The sequence below is a fragment of the Chrysochloris asiatica genome, unplaced genomic scaffold (assembly GCF_000296735.1).
Source record: "Chrysochloris asiatica unplaced genomic scaffold, ChrAsi1.0 scaffold00003, whole genome shotgun sequence".
NCBI classification, from domain to species: Eukaryota; Metazoa; Chordata; class Mammalia; order Afrosoricida; family Chrysochloridae; genus Chrysochloris; species Chrysochloris asiatica.
This window is the reverse complement of record NW_006408521.1, coordinates 6842105-6860537: the sequence shown is the minus strand read 5'-3', so window position 1 is coordinate 6860537 and position 18433 is coordinate 6842105. Positions and strand designations below refer to the sequence as shown.

At 36.4% G+C, this 18433-nt stretch overlaps 1 protein-coding gene across 3 annotated transcripts in view; it reads right to left on the bottom strand.

The window, feature by feature from the left end:
- The window catches only part of PCDH15 (protocadherin-related 15), a 1066306-nt gene that overhangs the window by 18493 nt on the left and 1029380 nt on the right, over nucleotides 1–18433 (bottom strand). For all 3 annotated transcript variants that reach the window (XM_006831105.1, XM_006831106.1, XM_006831104.1), the window contains 5 exons: nucleotides 12784–12960; nucleotides 10813–11031; nucleotides 6918–6926; nucleotides 5980–6126; nucleotides 5024–5029 (listed from right to left, as the gene is read on the bottom strand). In XM_006831105.1, the coding sequence (XP_006831168.1) occupies nucleotides 5024–5029; nucleotides 5980–6126; nucleotides 6918–6926; nucleotides 10813–11031; nucleotides 12784–12960 (558 nt within the window). The remainder of the gene's footprint in view (nucleotides 1–5023; nucleotides 5030–5979; nucleotides 6127–6917; nucleotides 6927–10812; nucleotides 11032–12783; nucleotides 12961–18433) is intronic.

Sequence of the window (18433 nt, the reverse complement as noted above, 5' to 3'; positions counted from 1 at the left end):
ACATGATTCTGTAGTGAATTTGATTGATGAGTGTTTACTTGGTTTTTCCAATTTTCCAATTAAAGTAGAGAGCACTCATATTTAGGTTTTAATAATGACACACAAATCATATACATCATAGAAAATAGTCAATGAAAATTTCATACTGAAGATATTTTAACTGACTGTAATTATGACTCCAAGTATCTCTAAGTACAATGTGTCAGTAAAAGATTGGATTAAACACAAAAGAAATATTTCATTGCAAAGGACAATACAATAAAAATGATTAATTCTACAAACATGAAAATACTCATAGAAAAAGGGGAGTGTAACAATTTCATTAGTCTTTTGTAAGTTCCTGATGACATTCTTAATTTTGGACTTCCATTTTGGACTTCCTCTATTATTTCCTTGGCCACAGATTTCGTTGCCAGGAATTCTCAGATTTACATTTGCAAGAAGTTGCTAGACATTTTCTTTTTGAAAAGACACGCAGGCACGTTAAAGGCTTACACAATTTTGAAGAATACCTTGTTGGAGTCCGCCAAATAGCACAAGTTCTCATGCATATGACCAGCTGCCAACAAAAACTCCAACTGAAGTTTTTCAGTGAAAGAGAGAAAAAAATCATGTTCGAGATCCCCAAGAAAGAAATGACTCTTGATTTGGATGAAAAGAATCTGAAGTAGATGAGCTATTGCAAATAATTAAAGATAACCTTTGATCTCAGTAACTAAGAGATGTCAGACAAAATTCTTAGAAAACTACATAATACAAGAGCTGAACAGAACCTTTGAAATGATGCCTTACATTGATGAAAATCTGTTAATTTACTTTCAATGGTAATTACACATTACTTTTGACTATGTTTTATTACTGTACTGTAAAGCTCCATATTAAAATAATTCCTAAACTTAATATCCAAACTAAGGCTTTACAGTCATTAAGATGTATTCTATGTGGTACATGAGTAAAATAATTTAATTATTGATGACCACATTTTAAATGTAGATTCATTATACAAAAAGTCCTGGTGTGGTGCTATATGTTAAGATGCTGGGCTTCAAAGTTTCCTTTGAACCACAAGGTCAGTGTTTCAAGCTTACCAACTCTTTCCTTGGAAACCCTTTACTAAACTGCTATGGGTCAGAACTGACTCCGCGACACTTTACGACATATAGAAAGCTTAGTGAAAGTATGAATTTCTTGGAAAAGAACTTACTCACTTTAGGTAATAATAATAACTTTCTAAATTTAACAAGTTTCCCACTATAGTGAGAGAACTAATACAATTACAGAAATTTCATCCTAGAATATCACTTTTTATCTTCGCATAAATCAAAGAGCAAAAAGCCTATAGAAAGATAGTAACACTTATCTAATAATGGTGGTTGTGTGCCACCACCCTGTTAGTTCCAACTCATAGCACCCTCTGTAGAGTTTTCAAGGCTGTAAATCTTTGTCCTTTAACTGGTTGATAGGAACTACTGACCAGGAGGTTCTCAGCCCACCTTGCAATCCCCTTTGCTACCACCAAATGTAGTCCCTCTCAATTTTCTATGTGTTTTTATTTCATTTAAGTATCATAGGTTTAAGTTAGATGATTTACCCATTGTCACTAAAAAAAAAGTAGAGATGAAGTCAGTAATGTGCTTTTCTGAAAATGTAATGAACAAGCAAGTTTTATATTACTGAGAAACTTAGAAAAAAATGTTTAATCCGTGACATCAATAATAACTAAATTATAAATAAATCTTTATAGACATTTATTTAACTTTTTCAAAAAACTGATTAGAATTTATTAAACTAAAGGTAACCAAATATCTTCAAAGGAGAACCTTATGATAAAATTATAATTAAGAAGATGGTATAATACTGTCAACAGCAAAATTAAAGAGCAATTTAAACATCTGTGGGAACAATGAAATGTCTTACAAAAGTCAACAACTCAAGATTTATTTTCATTATAAGAGAGGGAAAGGAAAGTACAATGAGAAACAAATAATATAAGACAGCCATTGAAAATCTAAAAGAACTACCAAATCTCTGTAAGCATTATAATAAGCTAAAAGGAAGCCAGAATAAAGATTGTTCTTATAAGAAAACAAAAGAATACATATTTTAGCACCTGGGATTTAGAAATATTGTATGTCTGTCACCTCCTTTGTTTCTAGATACATATCACTTAACTTTGTAGTTTTACTTTTCTAGTATTTCTTCTTACCAAAAATATATGCAACAATAACACAACCTATGAAATTATGTTTCGCTTACTTATAACAGTCTGCATCTATTTCTGCAATCCTCATGAAAAACTACAATCAAAAAGCAAATGGAAACTTTATATAACCGTGTAACAAGCATGCCCTTGATATAAACCTGGATATCTATCTTCATCCCCATATATTCCCATGGAAAAAAAATAGAATTACTTACTTTTTAAATAATTGTAGGACAAATAGTGCTACTTTGTAGTTAAGACAGTTAAGGGAACTAACATGAGTTAATAGTGACAAAATCAATGCTTTTAAGTTAGGATAAAAGAATGGAAGCTTCTTTGATGTTCAGATTTGCCTGAGCTCTAAGATTATGCCCAGTGAAAGATTTGCCAAAATAGAAAAAGTAACATTACAACGAAGTAGATTGATGGTGAGATTCTTTTTCGGATCCCTCAACAATATTGTTCACATTCTCCTGTTTTTTTTCGGAAGTAGTGTCCGTATCTGTTAGCTTTGAAGGGCAAATAATTGGATGAATAATTGGATGTTTTGCAATGTCTTTGGGTGGGTAGTTTTTTTTTATTTGACTGTACATATCAGCCACTGACTTTTCAATTTCTGCTAAGTTTTTAATATGTTTGAGGATGCTTTTTGGTTCTCTTTGAGGGCCTGCATTACACATTGCTGATGACGACAATTGTGACCCAGAAGATTGAACTACCTCAGCAGGTGTCAGGTGGTTAGAGTGTTTGACAACTGGAGCACAAGCACAGTTTGTAGATGAAGCTGAAGGCGGCTGTGGAGAAGGCAACAGAGGGGGTGGTGGATGATGGGGAGGGGGAGGAGAAGGGAAGGCAGGAAGTGGAAAAGGAACAGGGGGAGAGGAGTAATTAAGGGAGAAAGAAGGATTGAGGAAAAGAGGAGGAGGAGGGTAGATGTTTGGTAGGTGGGGATAATTTTCAAAACTATGTTTTTTGGTTTCAATAGTGGGTATTTCTCTGCTACACTGTGGAGAATTTAAAATGCAAGGCATTGAAGGAGAAAGTTCCAAGGAGTAGTTACCATGAGGAAAAATAACATTAGGTTCTGATTTGGGGTCCAAAGTTCTCGAAACAGTTGGCAAAGAGGAGGAAAATGAGGAATGAGACCAAGGAGAAGAAAGTGAAGAGTCTGAAAGCTGATGTTCCAATTGTGTAGTTTTTTGTACAACTGGTGATTCAATGTGCATTATTTCTCCTTCCAGTGTTAACTGTATATCTTCAGGTGTGCCCAAAGGATTGCTGTTACCTCTTTTTGGATGGGTCCTGGTGCTTTCATTTTCCTGCCTGTTGTTTTGCCTTTGCCATTGCTGTAAATCTATGGTTTCTGGTCTATTTACTACCCACATTGATCTCCTAGGTAAGGAGACTGACTGGTTCCACATCCTCAGCATATTTGGTCTTGGGTTCCTCAGATACTCGGTCTTGTCTTGTCTTTTGGGTAAAAATGGGTCTGTAAAATCTGCTCCTAGTGAAAAGTCTGAATTTGTTGACCTTTCACCTACATTTTCCTTGTACAGGGGATTGTGAGTACTTAAGAGGTCCTCGTCAGATAATAATGTGAATTTTCTTGCAGACTTGGGATGGTTCTTTTTAAATGATTCTTCTGTGTGAACTGGCTTAGGAGACTCAATGGCACAAGTAGAAAAGGTTGTTGCAACTTGCGGAGGTTTCCTGTCTTCTGAGATTGATTTATTTCCCCTGCTTTGTTGAAAATGGTAGAGAAGGAAAAGACTTGAAAGAAAAGAAGATAGTGAGATGTAAGGAGACAGATTGTGACATACCTTTCACGAGAAAGATGTTTTTATGGTTCTCATGATTTCAAAATAGGAATTGTCAAACAACACTAATCTACTGAAGCAAGACTCTACTTTCTTGCCCTACACCTTTTGATAACAGGGACATGAATTATCCAAATTGCTACCTGTTTCTTAGCTTGAGTATGCTCTATATTTATATCTGATGCAGTATTCTTAGTAATTCTGTCCAGTGGTGGAAAGTACTCTCCCATCTGAGACAAAGTTTGCAACAGTGTGCAGAAAGAGCTTTCTGTTCTCCAAGTTAAGAAAACTAAAATTTCCAATGAGATATGGGGAAATTTCTCTAACAGAGTTAATCCTCTATTTGAATCTGATGTTTAATTATAATTTCATTAAGACATGATTTGGTTCAAATTTTACCCAAGACTCACTTTACCAAAAATAATAGTAATAATGTTAAGGTAACAATTGTAGTATCATGCAAATATTTGCTCATGTGTATTCAGAGCAAAAGGTAGCTGTCATAAACTAGATTAACTGAAAAAGCAAAAATGAAAAGCGTCTGATAGCAACACTGAAGTCCTTCCTCTAGAAGGCTGGAGTCCTTCCTCTAGAAGGCTGGTGATAATGTCGTTTTGAATAGCTGTTCTTTAGATCTTGCTCTCAAACCCAAAAGGGAATTCTTATAGGTAGATCTGGGCTATCACAGACCCATTTAAAGACTTGTAATTGGGAGATCATGTGCCTTGATATATTGCATGACAATTGTTTGTGTTGCATGTGGAAATAGCTACCTATATAATGAATGATACCGTATATAAACAAATTTTGAAACCCCTATTGGGAGACACAAATACTGTCACATCTAAAGGAAATGGGGTGGGGATAGAATAATTTTTCTTTAAAAAGTAAATCCTTTAATGGTAAGAGATGAAGATCACTGTCTTCAGAATAAGGCAAGACTTAATCTATTCTATTACATTCTTTCCCTAAAGTTCTTGGATTAGAATGATTATTTACTTACTTATGCCTATGTATCCACAGGTGAGAAAGAGAAAACATGTGACAGAAACAAAAAAAAAAAGATTACAGAAATACCAACAGGAACTGGAATTTAGTAAGTATAGTCTCAAACAAAGGAAATAAATGGTTTACATTTGCTTTTTATATTCCTAAGTTTTCCAAATGTAAATATTTGAAAATCACCATCATTAAACTACGATTCCTGATATTCTAGTGTACCTAGTTTTATTAGATAAAGCATATTTACATATACAGTAAATGAGTATCTTATTGTCTAAACATGTTAGACTGGAGAAAAGTAGTTAACAGGATGAAGAAAATCAAAACATATTGGCTCAATTCTTACGTTCACCTGAGTAAAAGTTACAAAGAAAAATAATTCCATGCGTTCAATACCTATTGGCATATTGGTTTCAAATAAGTTTTCCCATTAAAAGGTAAATTTCAGACTTGATTTATGCCACTAGTGCATACAGACATGCTAAAAAGGAATCTGATCATGAGAGCAGTATCATTTTAAAAGCAGTTGTGAACCCTTATGTTACAAATCTTTCAAAAATTATATGTATCTCAGTAGATGTTTTCTAGATGAATATAATGAAAAGAACATCCTCTAAGTGATTTGGAATTTGATACATGGACTTTATTTCATTTAGCCTTTAATTAATTACTCTATAATATTCTAAAATAGTACCTTAGAAAAGGCTATGATTTTGAAACAATATAAATGATTTTTGATTGCCAAATCAGATGCTATTATTGTATTTGTCCTGATTTAGGTTGAGTATAAATCTAGTATTATCTGAACTATTCATCTGCAAATGTCCCCTAACTTTGAATAATGATTTTCTGTTTTCTTCTGCTGTTTCAATTGCAGTTTTCTTAAGATAATCTACTCACCACACAGGATCCGTTAAAATGCGCCTAATTCTTAAAGGTCTACATAGGTGTACTTACATTGTGCTGTCCCCAAGTTCTTCATAGAGATGTGCCCCTGGAGGTGGCAGCGGCGGCGTGGGCGCAGCCACTGGAGCAGGGGCAGCTGGTTTGGCAGCAGGTAAGGCCGACTGGATTCGTGCTGTCTTGGTGCACTCAGCTTGACGTCTTTAGTACAAACCACATATACATTATTAATAAGACCAAGTTATCAGAACGGTCTGCTTTATATATATACTTGAATTTACAAACAGATATAATTATGGATTAATTTGAATTATGGATTAATTTGTCAAAATGAAAAGGCACAATATTTATTGCTATTGAAATCTGTTTAGTGAATCTCATAATATGAGGCATATGCAACATGTACAAGGTTCTTCTGTTGTTAGCCTTGTAGATAGAAAACTTTCTACTCCCACAAAGATTTCAAGTCTCAGAAACCCTATTCAGGGTCACTATGGGTTGGCACCAGCTCAATGGTACTCAACAACAGCAGCTCTAAACTTTACATCACTAGGAATATTTTCATTAATGCTGTGGGACTGTGTAAAGAATGTGGTCAGTTTTTATGCCTCTCTGGTTTCTAGAAATCCTGTGATTCTCTGACTCAAATTGTTGTCAACGCTATTGAGTGGTCCCAACTCATATCTCACATTAATACACCTCAGCCCACTGTTGCTGCCCCTAGGCGAACTGCATAATGACTCTGTATAGGGTTTTCGAGGAGTAGCTGGTCGGTTTGAACCACTGACTGTGTGGGTCAAACTGACCTTATAGTCCAGTGCTTATCCTACAGTGTCATATCAAGACTCCACTAGTTCCATAGATTTGAATATAAGATGAAACAAACAAATAATACATTGTTCTTGGGAGGCTGACTTCTTAATGAGAATTATCTGGGTGTCTCCTTTTGTATCACATAAAATGACATACAAAACATTCGTAATTATACTTACACTTTAAACCTGTGTGGAAAAGCAAAGGACAAAGAACAGAGAGAAAATGGTGTTAAAATTATTCCATTCATAATTTGTTAACATCCAATTTATTAACAATTTATGAAAAGTGGTGAGTATTTAGTATTATAGTGTAGTATTACCGTCATAGCCATATAAGTAAGCTGTTAAAGCATTCCAAACAGGAAAGCAAATAAATGAATTAATGAGTTAAGAGGATATGTAAGTTTAAATTATGATCGAGAAATGGGATATTAAAGATGATGATATCTTTATAATTGGCTTCTTGGTTTACTTCCCTTGAAGAATATTAAAAGAATGGAGTCATGCAGCAAGCCCTGATTGTACTCTTGGCCTCACCGTGAAGCTGAAGCTACATTTGGAAGGTGTCACTCCTGGGTAATGAATTCATGGTTTTCCTTTTATATTTCACACATTTCAAAGATACATCTTAATATAAAAGAATTGCCATCTTACCTACAAGCATTATATGCTGATAAAATTTGTTTTTAAAACTAGTACTTAATTCACTGAGTTCTAAGCTGGTTACTGAGCTAAATAATTCTTCTATTAGAGATAAAAAGTTGAAATATTAAGCATTTTGCTATTTTGTTCAATTGAGGTTTTTTAAGGGTCATTAAGCTTCAATACATCACACTAATGGCCATGTTTGCACTTTCACTTTGTTTTCATAGAAAATACTCCTATAGTGTCTTTCTGCATACCACATGTTTTGAATTTCAGGTTAGAAATACTACAAATTTTTTGGAATTCTCCTCTCATTTAATCTTATGCCCCAATTTTTTCAGCAGTCATTTCCAATGGGAACACAGTATTAAAATTCTTCATTGTTGTTAGTTGCCATCAAGTCAGGGTCGCTATGAGTCGGTACTGTGTACAACAGAACAAAACACTGCCCAGTTCTGGGCCAACCTCATATTGTTGCCTACTTTGTGTCAATCAATTTTGTTGGGGGTCTTCCCCTTTTTCTCTGACCCTCCACCTTATCAAACATGATCTCCTTCTCCAGTGACTGTTCCCTCTTGACAATATGTATGAAGTATGAGAAGCAAGTTTTGGCCATCCTGGCCTCCAAGGAGCACTTCTTCCAACACACTGATCTGTTGGTTCTATGGGCAACCCACGGCACTTTCAATAGCCTCCTCTAACACCATAACTCAAAAGCATCAATTCTTCTACGGTCTTCCTTATTCATTGTCCAGCTTTCACATACATATGAGGTTATTGAGAATACCATGGGTTGAGTTAAGCACACCTTAGTCTTCAAGCTGATATCTTTGCTCTTCAACACTTTAAAGAGGTCTCGTGCAGATTTGCCCAATGCAATGTATCTTTTGACTTCTTGACTGTCCCTTCCTTGAGAGTTGATGTTTGATCTTAGCAAAAATTTCTCCACTTATACGCTATTGTTTATTGGTCCAGTGGTGAGGATTTTTGTTTCCTTTACATTAAAGTGCAACCCATACCTAAGTCTGTGGTCTCTGATTTTCATAAGTATCACGTCAATACTGCAGGTTGTTAATGAATCTTCCTTCAATCCTGATGCCATATTTTTCTTGGTAGAATACAATGTCTTGTACTATTTGTTTAGCATGCAGGTCAAATAAATATGGTGAAAGAATACAACCAATGCCTTCCATGCACCTTGGACTTCTTTCTTCAGTATCATCAGCTATAGATCATATACTACCTCTGGGAAGGGTTGAAAATCGACCATTTCTTTTTGGTACTATGACTCTGTACTCCTTCCATCATCTTCTTTTGATGCTTTTTTGGATCATTTAGTATATTTCCCACAGCAACCTTCAGTACCTCAATTTGAGGTTTGAATTTTTTCTGTACTTTGTCTTCTCCAACTGACCTTTGAAATTTTCTGCTCAGCTCTTGGCCCTCTTCACTTCTTCCGTTTGCTTGGAGCAGAGTGACATCCATTTTGGTCTAATGTTGTTGATGCCATCCCCCAACTCCTCTTGTCTTTAAGGACTACACAGAGTCACTGTACTAAAAGGAAATGATTGAGGAAATGGTTGAGCAAGTTTCAGTGTTTCTGCTGACATCCATTTTGACCTTTTCCTTCTTGTCTTCTTAATGACTTTTTGCTTTCTTGATGTCATCCCATAACTCTTCTGGTCTTTGGTCTTTTGTGTCTAATGAATCAAACCTGTTCTTATATGATCTCTAAATTCAGGTGGGGACTATATGCAAGGTCATATTTTGGCTATCATAGAATTTGATCTAATTTTCTGCAGCTTCAACTTGAACTTGCAATTGAGGGCCTGGGCCTGTTCCACACTCCACCCCTGGCCTTGTCTTGGTCCACAGACAAAGTCAATTTAACTTCTGGGTGTCCCATCTGGTGAGGTTCATTATTGTTGTCTTTTATGTTGTTTAAAGATCTCAAGCATTGTTTCTGTCACCAAGTTCATATTTTCCAACTTCTGATCCTTCCTCTTTGCCCCCAAACTTTGCATTTCAATCTCCTGTAATTATCAATACATCTTGATTGCATGTCTGATCAATTTCAGACTGAAGAAGTTGGTAGAATTCTTCAGTCTCATCATCACTACTTTTAGTGGTCGTAACTGGTCTTCCTTGTAGGTGTGATCTTCTTTGTAGGTGTATGGATTTTATTCTATCACAGACAATGCTATGTTCAATTTGTTATTTCTGGTATAATAATCATATGATTGTCAGATTCAATAGGGTTAATGCCAGTCCATTTCAGCTCTCCAACACCTAGGATATTGATGTTTATACATATCACTTTTGACAACTTCTAATTTTCCTAGATTCACACTTCATACATTCTATGTTCCAATGATTTTTATAGCTGCTTCTCTTCATTTAAAGGTCCTGAATATCTTACTCCATTTGCATCATAACTGTCAACTCTACTTCAAGGAGGGAAGTCTTCACCAGTCATATTGTGAGTGACCTCGAACTTGAGGTGCTCACCTTCTGGCACTAAATCTGTAATAATCTAGGGCTGACAGTGACTAAATATTCAGACGTAGTTTGTTTCTCCTTCCTAGTCTATTTTCATCTGGAAGCTCAACTGCAATCTGTCGACCCTACTGGTATTTAAATACCATGGCATAGCTTCCAGAGCCACAGCAACACATAAGCCATCACAGTATGGTAAACTGACAGATGAGGTTGGCCCAGGTCTTATTGGCACTAAACAACCGACAAATATGCTGTAAGGTATTACAATACCAGGCACTGTCAAAGTAACCTAGGATGAAAGAACATGATGCAAAATTGAGTTTGTCCTCACTGTGGTCAACTGAATACTGAAAGTTCCGTGGACTGCCAAAAGAACCAATAGATCTGTTTTGGAAGAAGTGCAGCCAGAGTGCTCCTTGGAGGCCAAGATGGCTAAACTTCGTCTCTCCTACTTTGGACACATTGTCTGGAAAGAACAGTCGCTGGAGAAGGATGTCATGCTGGGTAGGGTGGAGGGTCAGAGAAAAAGAGGAAGACCCCCAACAAGATGGATTGGCCAGGTGGCATCATTGATGGACTCAAGTGTGGCAGCAGTAGTGAGGTTGGCCCAGGATCGGACATTGTTTCGTTCTGCTGTGCATGGGATCGCTATGAGTCGGTTCCGACTTGGTAGCATCTGACAACAACAACAACGGTACAAAAACTGCTTTTTCCCAAGGATACCTATTAAGAGCTAATGTAATACTCCCATTAGCTAAGGACATATTAGAAACACAAGAACATTGAACCATCTGTGAAAAATTAATCACAGAGCTGTTTTGTTTTCCTTTGGAGGAAACTGATTTGGTAGAAAGGTACAGCAATCCCAAAATGGTTGTAATGGTTGTAATATCAGTAGCTCTCTGTTTTAACATATATAAGTACTTACTGTCTGTAGCTGACCAAAACAACCAAGATGGCAGGGATACAGCAGAGGATGATGATGAAGGCTAGAGCCAACAAGGCTCCCTCTGTGTAGCCTAGACTTTCTCCTCGCTTTTTAATGCTGGTCACTGCCTCCGGAGTCCGGATCTCCAGAATGCGTCCTCCTTCCCCGTAATATGGCTGAAAGTCTTTGTTGATATCAAGCAGTTTGCCATCCAAAAATCTTTATTGTAAGATAAGGAGTAAAATTAGTGATGTTAACAGAGAAAAGTTCTGGCCTTTTTGTGTGTTAATAAAACACATGTAGTTCTTAATGCTCTCCAGTTTGGAAACAAATCTAAAACACCAATCTACGCTTTCAGTTTTATACCCTGATGACTAATTAAAATGCGTTTTCAAAATGCCTCATATTTATAACTCTTTATGAAGACCAAAAACCAAGCCCATTGCCACTGAGTTACTTCCAAGTCATAGAGACTCTAAAGCACAGAATAGAGTTTCAAAGACTAAAACTGATATAGAAGCAGAGAGGGCCACAGCTTTCTTCTACAGAGACACTCGTGGGTTCCAATTGGCCACATTCTGCTCAACGTGATTATGTTGGGAAATGTGGAAAACATGAGGGAAATTTAAAATATCCCCAAATTTTACCAAATGAGAACCAGAGCTTCCATACTTTGTTAATTGTCTGCAGTTTCTTTTTATCTTTTGATGATATTTATTTTAATTTTCTGAGGGACCATATTAATTCCACAGGAGATGAGACCTGGCAATGTGTTTCCCTAACAATTTATAGTCTAGAAAATCCTATGGGATAGCTCTGGTTCTGTCACATAGTGTCACTACAAGTTGGAAAGTCCCCTCAGTGGCATCTAGTATCAGCAACATGAATCTAAATCAATATACAACAAGAACAACAAACAAACCTGTATCTAATAAACATACACATATGTGGTAGGAGAAACATGAGATTGTCTACTCTTGTAAAAGATTTATAGCCCCAGACCCCTTACAAGTTGGAACAGACTCCAAAGCACATAACCACTATCACCAGCACCTATGTGTGTGTGTGAATTACACTCTACAGACAAGGAAAAATTAACTTAAAAAATTATGGATTTGGGTATCACACCTTTTGTATATACAATTGCAACCAATGAATCTTTGTTGAACACTAGGTGTCACAAGAGTAAAGCAGAAAAAGCAAGTGCATGAAAAACTATAGTATTAATCCATGCTGGAATCACATTCAAGGGGAAATATGAAAAACTGATTTACTTAAAATTCTATAGCATTTTCTTTAGAGAGTCCCATTTTCAGGTTTGAGAATTCAAAAATTGCATAAAATATCACATAGATAGGAATGATTTTCTTTATCGAAAATCTAAGGGAAATACGTGATAGTAATGTTTGCTAGTTTAATAGATGTTCAGGAATGTTAGATTTTTGTCTTAAAATTCGATTCTACAGAGTTCATACAAATTGGCTCTTTAAGAAAGAATCTTGAGTTTTTGCCTTCAAATGGCTAGGATGCTGGAAGAAGAAGGTTGCGTTTCTGTGAGATGATACATCTCAATAGGCTGTTGTTTGTTCCTCAGGTACCCAGACCCTCTACCACAACTCAGAGGAATTGCTGCTGGTGTTAAGTGCCTTGGAGTGGGTTCCAACTCATAGTGACCCTGTATAGGGTTTCCTGAGGACCGGCTGGTGAGCTTGAACTGTCGACCTTGTGGTTCAAACTATCCAAATCTGGACCTTGAAACTCCAAAGATGCTAAGATCCTAAGTATTTTCTCTAATTACTTATTGTCATAGAACCCTGTTATGGTGTTACGGGATATGTTCTGGACTGCTAACCACAAAAAAAAAGGCAGTTCGAACCCATCAACCACATCTGAGAAACCCTACAACAAAAGAACAATGTAAATGTGGATAGCATAAATTATCAAAAAAGCTTTATACAAATAAATACTTACTTAAAAAGCTCATTTCTGTCAATGGCTCTGTTAGTCTGGGGGTCAATTGCATAGACAGTCAAATCACATTTGGTGTAATCTTCCAGAGAAAAGGCATCTCCATGCCGACGAGCACCAATGGACTCCACCACAACCTTGGCACCAGGAATCTGCTCTTGCACATAGCGATCCAAAATCCTATAAAGCACACAAAGTACAAACATGACATTCTGACAGGCTTGCTGGTGTGAAAATGCCATCAACTAGAGATGACATTTAGTCAAAGAAAAATGATGACAGACTAGTTTTTGCTAATAATGTTTACTGAATGTGAGCCTTTGAAAGCAGTGCTTCGTATTTTCTCAATGTTTAATTCCCAGTGATGCTGGAAGCAGAATAAAGTAGAAATAGGCCATCAACCATGTTTTCTTTAAGTCTAGACTTTTTGAATTTATGTTATAATTTAAGGTTTATGTGGCTCATGGGAAATGTCAAGTATGTTGTACAAATGAATTGTTTTTCATACAAGTAAAACTGTCATACTAGTAAACTGTCAATGCACAATTAAACCTGTGGTGTCAGAAGCTATGCCACTGGTACGCCCAATACCATAAGGCTCACCAAGAGAAACAGGTTGTAACAGAGATTCTAGACTAACAAAAACTAGGAAGAAGGCCTAGATTTTACAAATCTACTTTGTAAAAATAGCTAGTAAAAACCTAATAGCATTGGGATATTGTCTAAAATAGTGCTGAAAGATGAGCCCCTCAGGTTGGAAGAGAGTCAAAATATGACTAGAGAAAAGCTGCTTCGTCATAGTAGAGTCAACTTTAATGATATGGCTGGAGTAAAGCTTTCAGGACCTTTATTCATTAATATAACTCAACTTGAGATAAAAAGAAATATCTGGAAACAACTATAAATACTCAGAACATGGAATGACAAAGAATGAATTTAGGGAAATTGGAAGCTGTAAACAATGAAGTGGATGTATCAAGATCAATATTGTAGGCATTTTTGTGCTGAAATGAACTGATATTGGCCCTTTTGAACCAATTAATGCCATGATCTACCTTGTTGGGAATAACAAATTGAAGACAATGGCATCACATTCACTGTCAAAAATATCATAATAGTCATATGCCTGGAGGCAGTGGCGGTGTGCCTTTTAGTCAGTTTCAACTGTATAGGGTTTCTGAGACTTTGCAGAAGCAGAAAGTCTTATCTTTCTCCCTCATCGTGCCTAGTGCACTCAACACATGCCCATTCCGTTACCAGGGTTCTTACATCAGATTACTCAATTTCTAGTATTATTCAAATTTAAACAACAAATAATGTCAAAAATGAAGGGAAGATTTTTACCAATTTCTACAATCTGACATTAAATATGCTTCTAGATACAATGATAATTACTGCTGTTTTGAACACACAAGGAGGATCCATAGTTGGAAAATAATGGGTTTGGTTACAGAAATGATACTAGAGAATACATCACCAAATTTGATAAGACCAACGACTTATGAATATTATAAGTAATATAAACAGAAACTACAAACATGGGCTTAGCCATAAGAAGTAGATGTGACCCAAATCAAGTATAGTTGTGGAAAAAGATCATGGACAAGTTCAATACCATCATTCAGAAACAAGCCAGGGGTTGTCTGTATAAAAGACCTTCTTCAACTGCTCATATGCAAATTCAAGTTGAAGCTGAAAAAAATGATGTTAGTGAGAACCAATGTATGACCTTGATTTTATACCACCTTCATGTAGAAATGTACTCAAGAATACATATGAAGCAATGACTACTAATAACTGAACACCAGTTGAGTTTGTGGGATGATATCAAAGACATCAAAGACATCATAAAAAAAAGATAAAACAGACAATTGAAAGAAACTCTAAAGACGTGAAGAAAAAGGGCTAAATTGAAGAATTCATAGGATAGCTAAAAAAGATAAAATATTATTATGAAAACCAAAAGTAATTTCTTAAGTTGAAAGAACTGAGAAAAAAAGGAAATCCTCAAGTTGTCATATTTAATTGGTCTTAGTGTGGTACTGTGGGTTAATTTACTGGACTGCAAGGTAGGTTTGAATGACAAAGTCAGTGGTTCAAACTCACCAGCCACTCATTTGGTACCCTATACTAGGTCACTGTAAGTCAGAACTGACTCGAAAGCACTTACCAACAACAACAATGGGCAAAATATGGAACAAGACAGGAAGAATCAAAGTAAGAGAGAATGAACACACTAAGTCACTGTACCAGAAGAACTGACCAACATTCAACTAATTCAGAAGTTAGCATACGATCAACAACAGATAGCATTGAAAGGTGAAGCCCAAACTGCACTGAAGGCATTTGTTAAAAACAAACATCCGGGAATTGATACAAAACTGCAACAGTAACTCAACATTGCCAAGAAATTTGAAATCAGCTACTTGTCCAACCACCTAGAAGCTAACCATATCTAATGAATCACAAAGAAAAGCGATCCAGTAAAATGTGGATATTATTATGGTGAAGATACTACAAAAACACTTGCAGCAATACATCAACAGGGAATTGTGAGAAATTCAAACCAAACTTATAATAGGATGTGGAGAATGGGATAAAATTGTTGATATCAGTTGAATTTTGACTACAAGTAAAAAACACCAGAAAGATGCTTATGTGCATAGTATTGACTATGAAAAGGCATGTGACTATGTGGACCCGCAAATGATGGGTAACATGGCAAGGAAAAGGAATTCCAAAAAACTCATTTTGTGCATGTAAATCCTGCATGTAGACTATGTAGTGGTTAGTGTATGGTTTACAATCAGGAAAGGTGTGTGTCAGGGCTACATTCTACTTGTTCAATACATATTATAAGCAAATAATTTGAGAAGTTAGACTATATGAAGAATAACATGGTGTATTATTGGAAGGAGTCTCATTAACAATCTGTGATATGTAGATTGTTTTCTGAAAGTGAAGACGATTTGAAGCAGTTACTAATAAAGATTAAACACTACAAACGTGAGTATGTATTGCATTTCAACATAAAGAAAAGAAACATTCAGAATCTGCTTGAAAGAAGTGATTGAAAGACATGCTATCAGAATACTCCTCAGAAGGGTGGACTGCAAGATGTGATATCATCTACTTTGTACGTGCTACCATAAGGGACCTTATGCTTGGTAAAACAGGACTCCTGATGTGGCAGTGCAGACTAATGCACTGGACTGCAAAGTCGGTTTGAACTATATAGGTGGCAGTCCAAGCTCACCAGCCACTCCTCAGAAACTGTAGCTATGAGTTGGAACAGGGTTGCTATGAGTTGGAACAGACTAGACAGCACTTAATAACAAAGTAATAACAAACTAGAGGGTCAGTGAAAAAAAGGGAGACTCTTGAGAAGATGAATTGACATAGTGACTGCAACAATGAGCTGAAACATAGCAGCGACTGTGAGGATGATACAGGACTAGGCAGTGTTTTGTTCTGTTGCAATGTAGAGTCACTTGGAGTTGGGCTCAAATGCATTTAATTAGCCATTGTAATTCCTGCTTAAGGAGGTATCCATTTTTAAGAGGTATCAACCCACTGCAGTTGGGTTAACTTGGAATCATAATGACTATAAAGGACAGACTAGAACTGCCCAGAGCGTTGCCAAGTCTATAAATTTTTGCAGAAGTCGACAGTAACCACTTTCTGGTGTGGAGAAACTGGTGAGTTCAAACAGTCAACTGTTGGTTGCACTGAGAGTCTAACCACTGTCCACTAGTGTTCCTTGGAAGGATTGTGCATCATAAAATAAGCCAAAAATACAATGTCCAGCTAGATAAATACTCATATAAATTATAAATTGACTGAGACAAATGATGACCTTTCTTGTTAAGTACCATGGAGTCAGTTCCAACCCATAGTGACCCTGTAAGGGTTTCCGAGGGTGTAAATCTTTACGGGAGTAGAAAGCCTCATCTTTCTCACTTGTTGCATAGTTGCCTTTTAAATCATTGATAAAGACTTCCAGACTTTTTCTGGACTAAAGTAAGGTGGGAGTCTTGGGTTTAGCGTTGAAGGATAAACACTTGACTGCTACCCACAAGGTTAGTAGTTCAACCCCAACAGTCCCTCCTTGGAAATCCTATATAGGGGTTCTATGAGTCAGAACTAACTCCAGGGCACTTAATAACAAAGTAAATCTAAATGCAAATTGTATATACCTCTTCTGTCTGACCTGTAATTTTTGATTGTTTGTTTTATTGTGAATTATGCGATAGTTTATATGGGAGAACAGTAGTTTTACATTCATCCTATCATATATTGTTTCATTGCCATGGTTACAATCTCCTTCATGCATAATCAACTGACTAAAGGGTATATACCCTGCAAGCCTGCTCCTCGGTCATCAACACACAGCCCCTCTCCCTCTCTGTGTGTAGATTCCCCTGCCACTCCATCTTTCCATGTCATCATATCTGCCTCCATCTCTGGCATCATTGTTTCTCTGGGTATAAATTCTTAAAGACCTAGTTACTGACAGATCTCATTCATAACCTGGAGAGTGACTGTCTATATTTATTGAATTCACTATTTCATGAAACATCCCAAAGGGCTCAGAATGTTCTGTTTTGATCTTAATATGTCCTAGTCCCCACAGGTGTTCCTCCTTAAGACTTCTTGGCAATTACTTTGGTCCCTTATTTTCTCTTTTGTACTTCTCTTGAAAAAACCCACACTGCCATTAAACATAACTTATCCATAAGAACAATATTTCTGTTCTGAACACTACTTGAACTTCACCCAAGCCCCTCCTGCTATTATTCTATAAAACATTTTATCCCTATTCTTCAAGGAGCTTAAAAGCCTTCACTTGCCATTTCATAACGGGCAGATTTAAATAAAGGCTTAAACCAATAATAGTAGAGTCAATTTCCCTTCACAATGTTTTATTCTCTTATTATTATTCTCCCCTTGTTGACTTTACAAGAGAATTATCTTTGAAAATATTCCTAATAAAAATAAAACACAAGGAGAAATTTAAGATAATGTTTTGGGTAAAGATGGGGTGGAATAGGGGTGGGGTCCATATTTTATAATTGTGTAGCTGCTAAGTGGTTTAAGGTTTCCTGGTAGGGTGCTGAAGGATAAGCACTGGATTGATAACTACAAGGCACTCCTTGGAAACCCTATCCAGGGTCACTGTGAGTTGAAACCAATTCACCTTCACTTAACAACCAAAACAAGTGATTTAAATCTCTGCACACTATTATGGGAGTTTGATTACATAAATGTTTTCTGGACACAAAGCAAGGAAGAACATATTTAAAACTGCCCAACTACTTATGTCAACATACTATTTTTTTCGTGGTTGTTGTTAAGTACTGTTGAGTTCATTCCAACCTATAGTAACCCTGTGTAGGGTTTCCAAGGAATATCTGGTGAGCTTGAACCACTGACTTTGCAGTCCAGCACATTAACCCACAGCACCACACCAAAACTCCAATGTTGATTTTTAGGTCTATAATATACAATTTTTATATCTGATATTATTGAATTTTACCAGACACTTGTGCTTCTGTAAAATACTTATAATGAAGACATTCACCCACTTGTTTGTGTTCTGGAGAATGGATTGTTGTTGCTAGGTACCATCGAGTCGGTACCAATTCATAGTGAC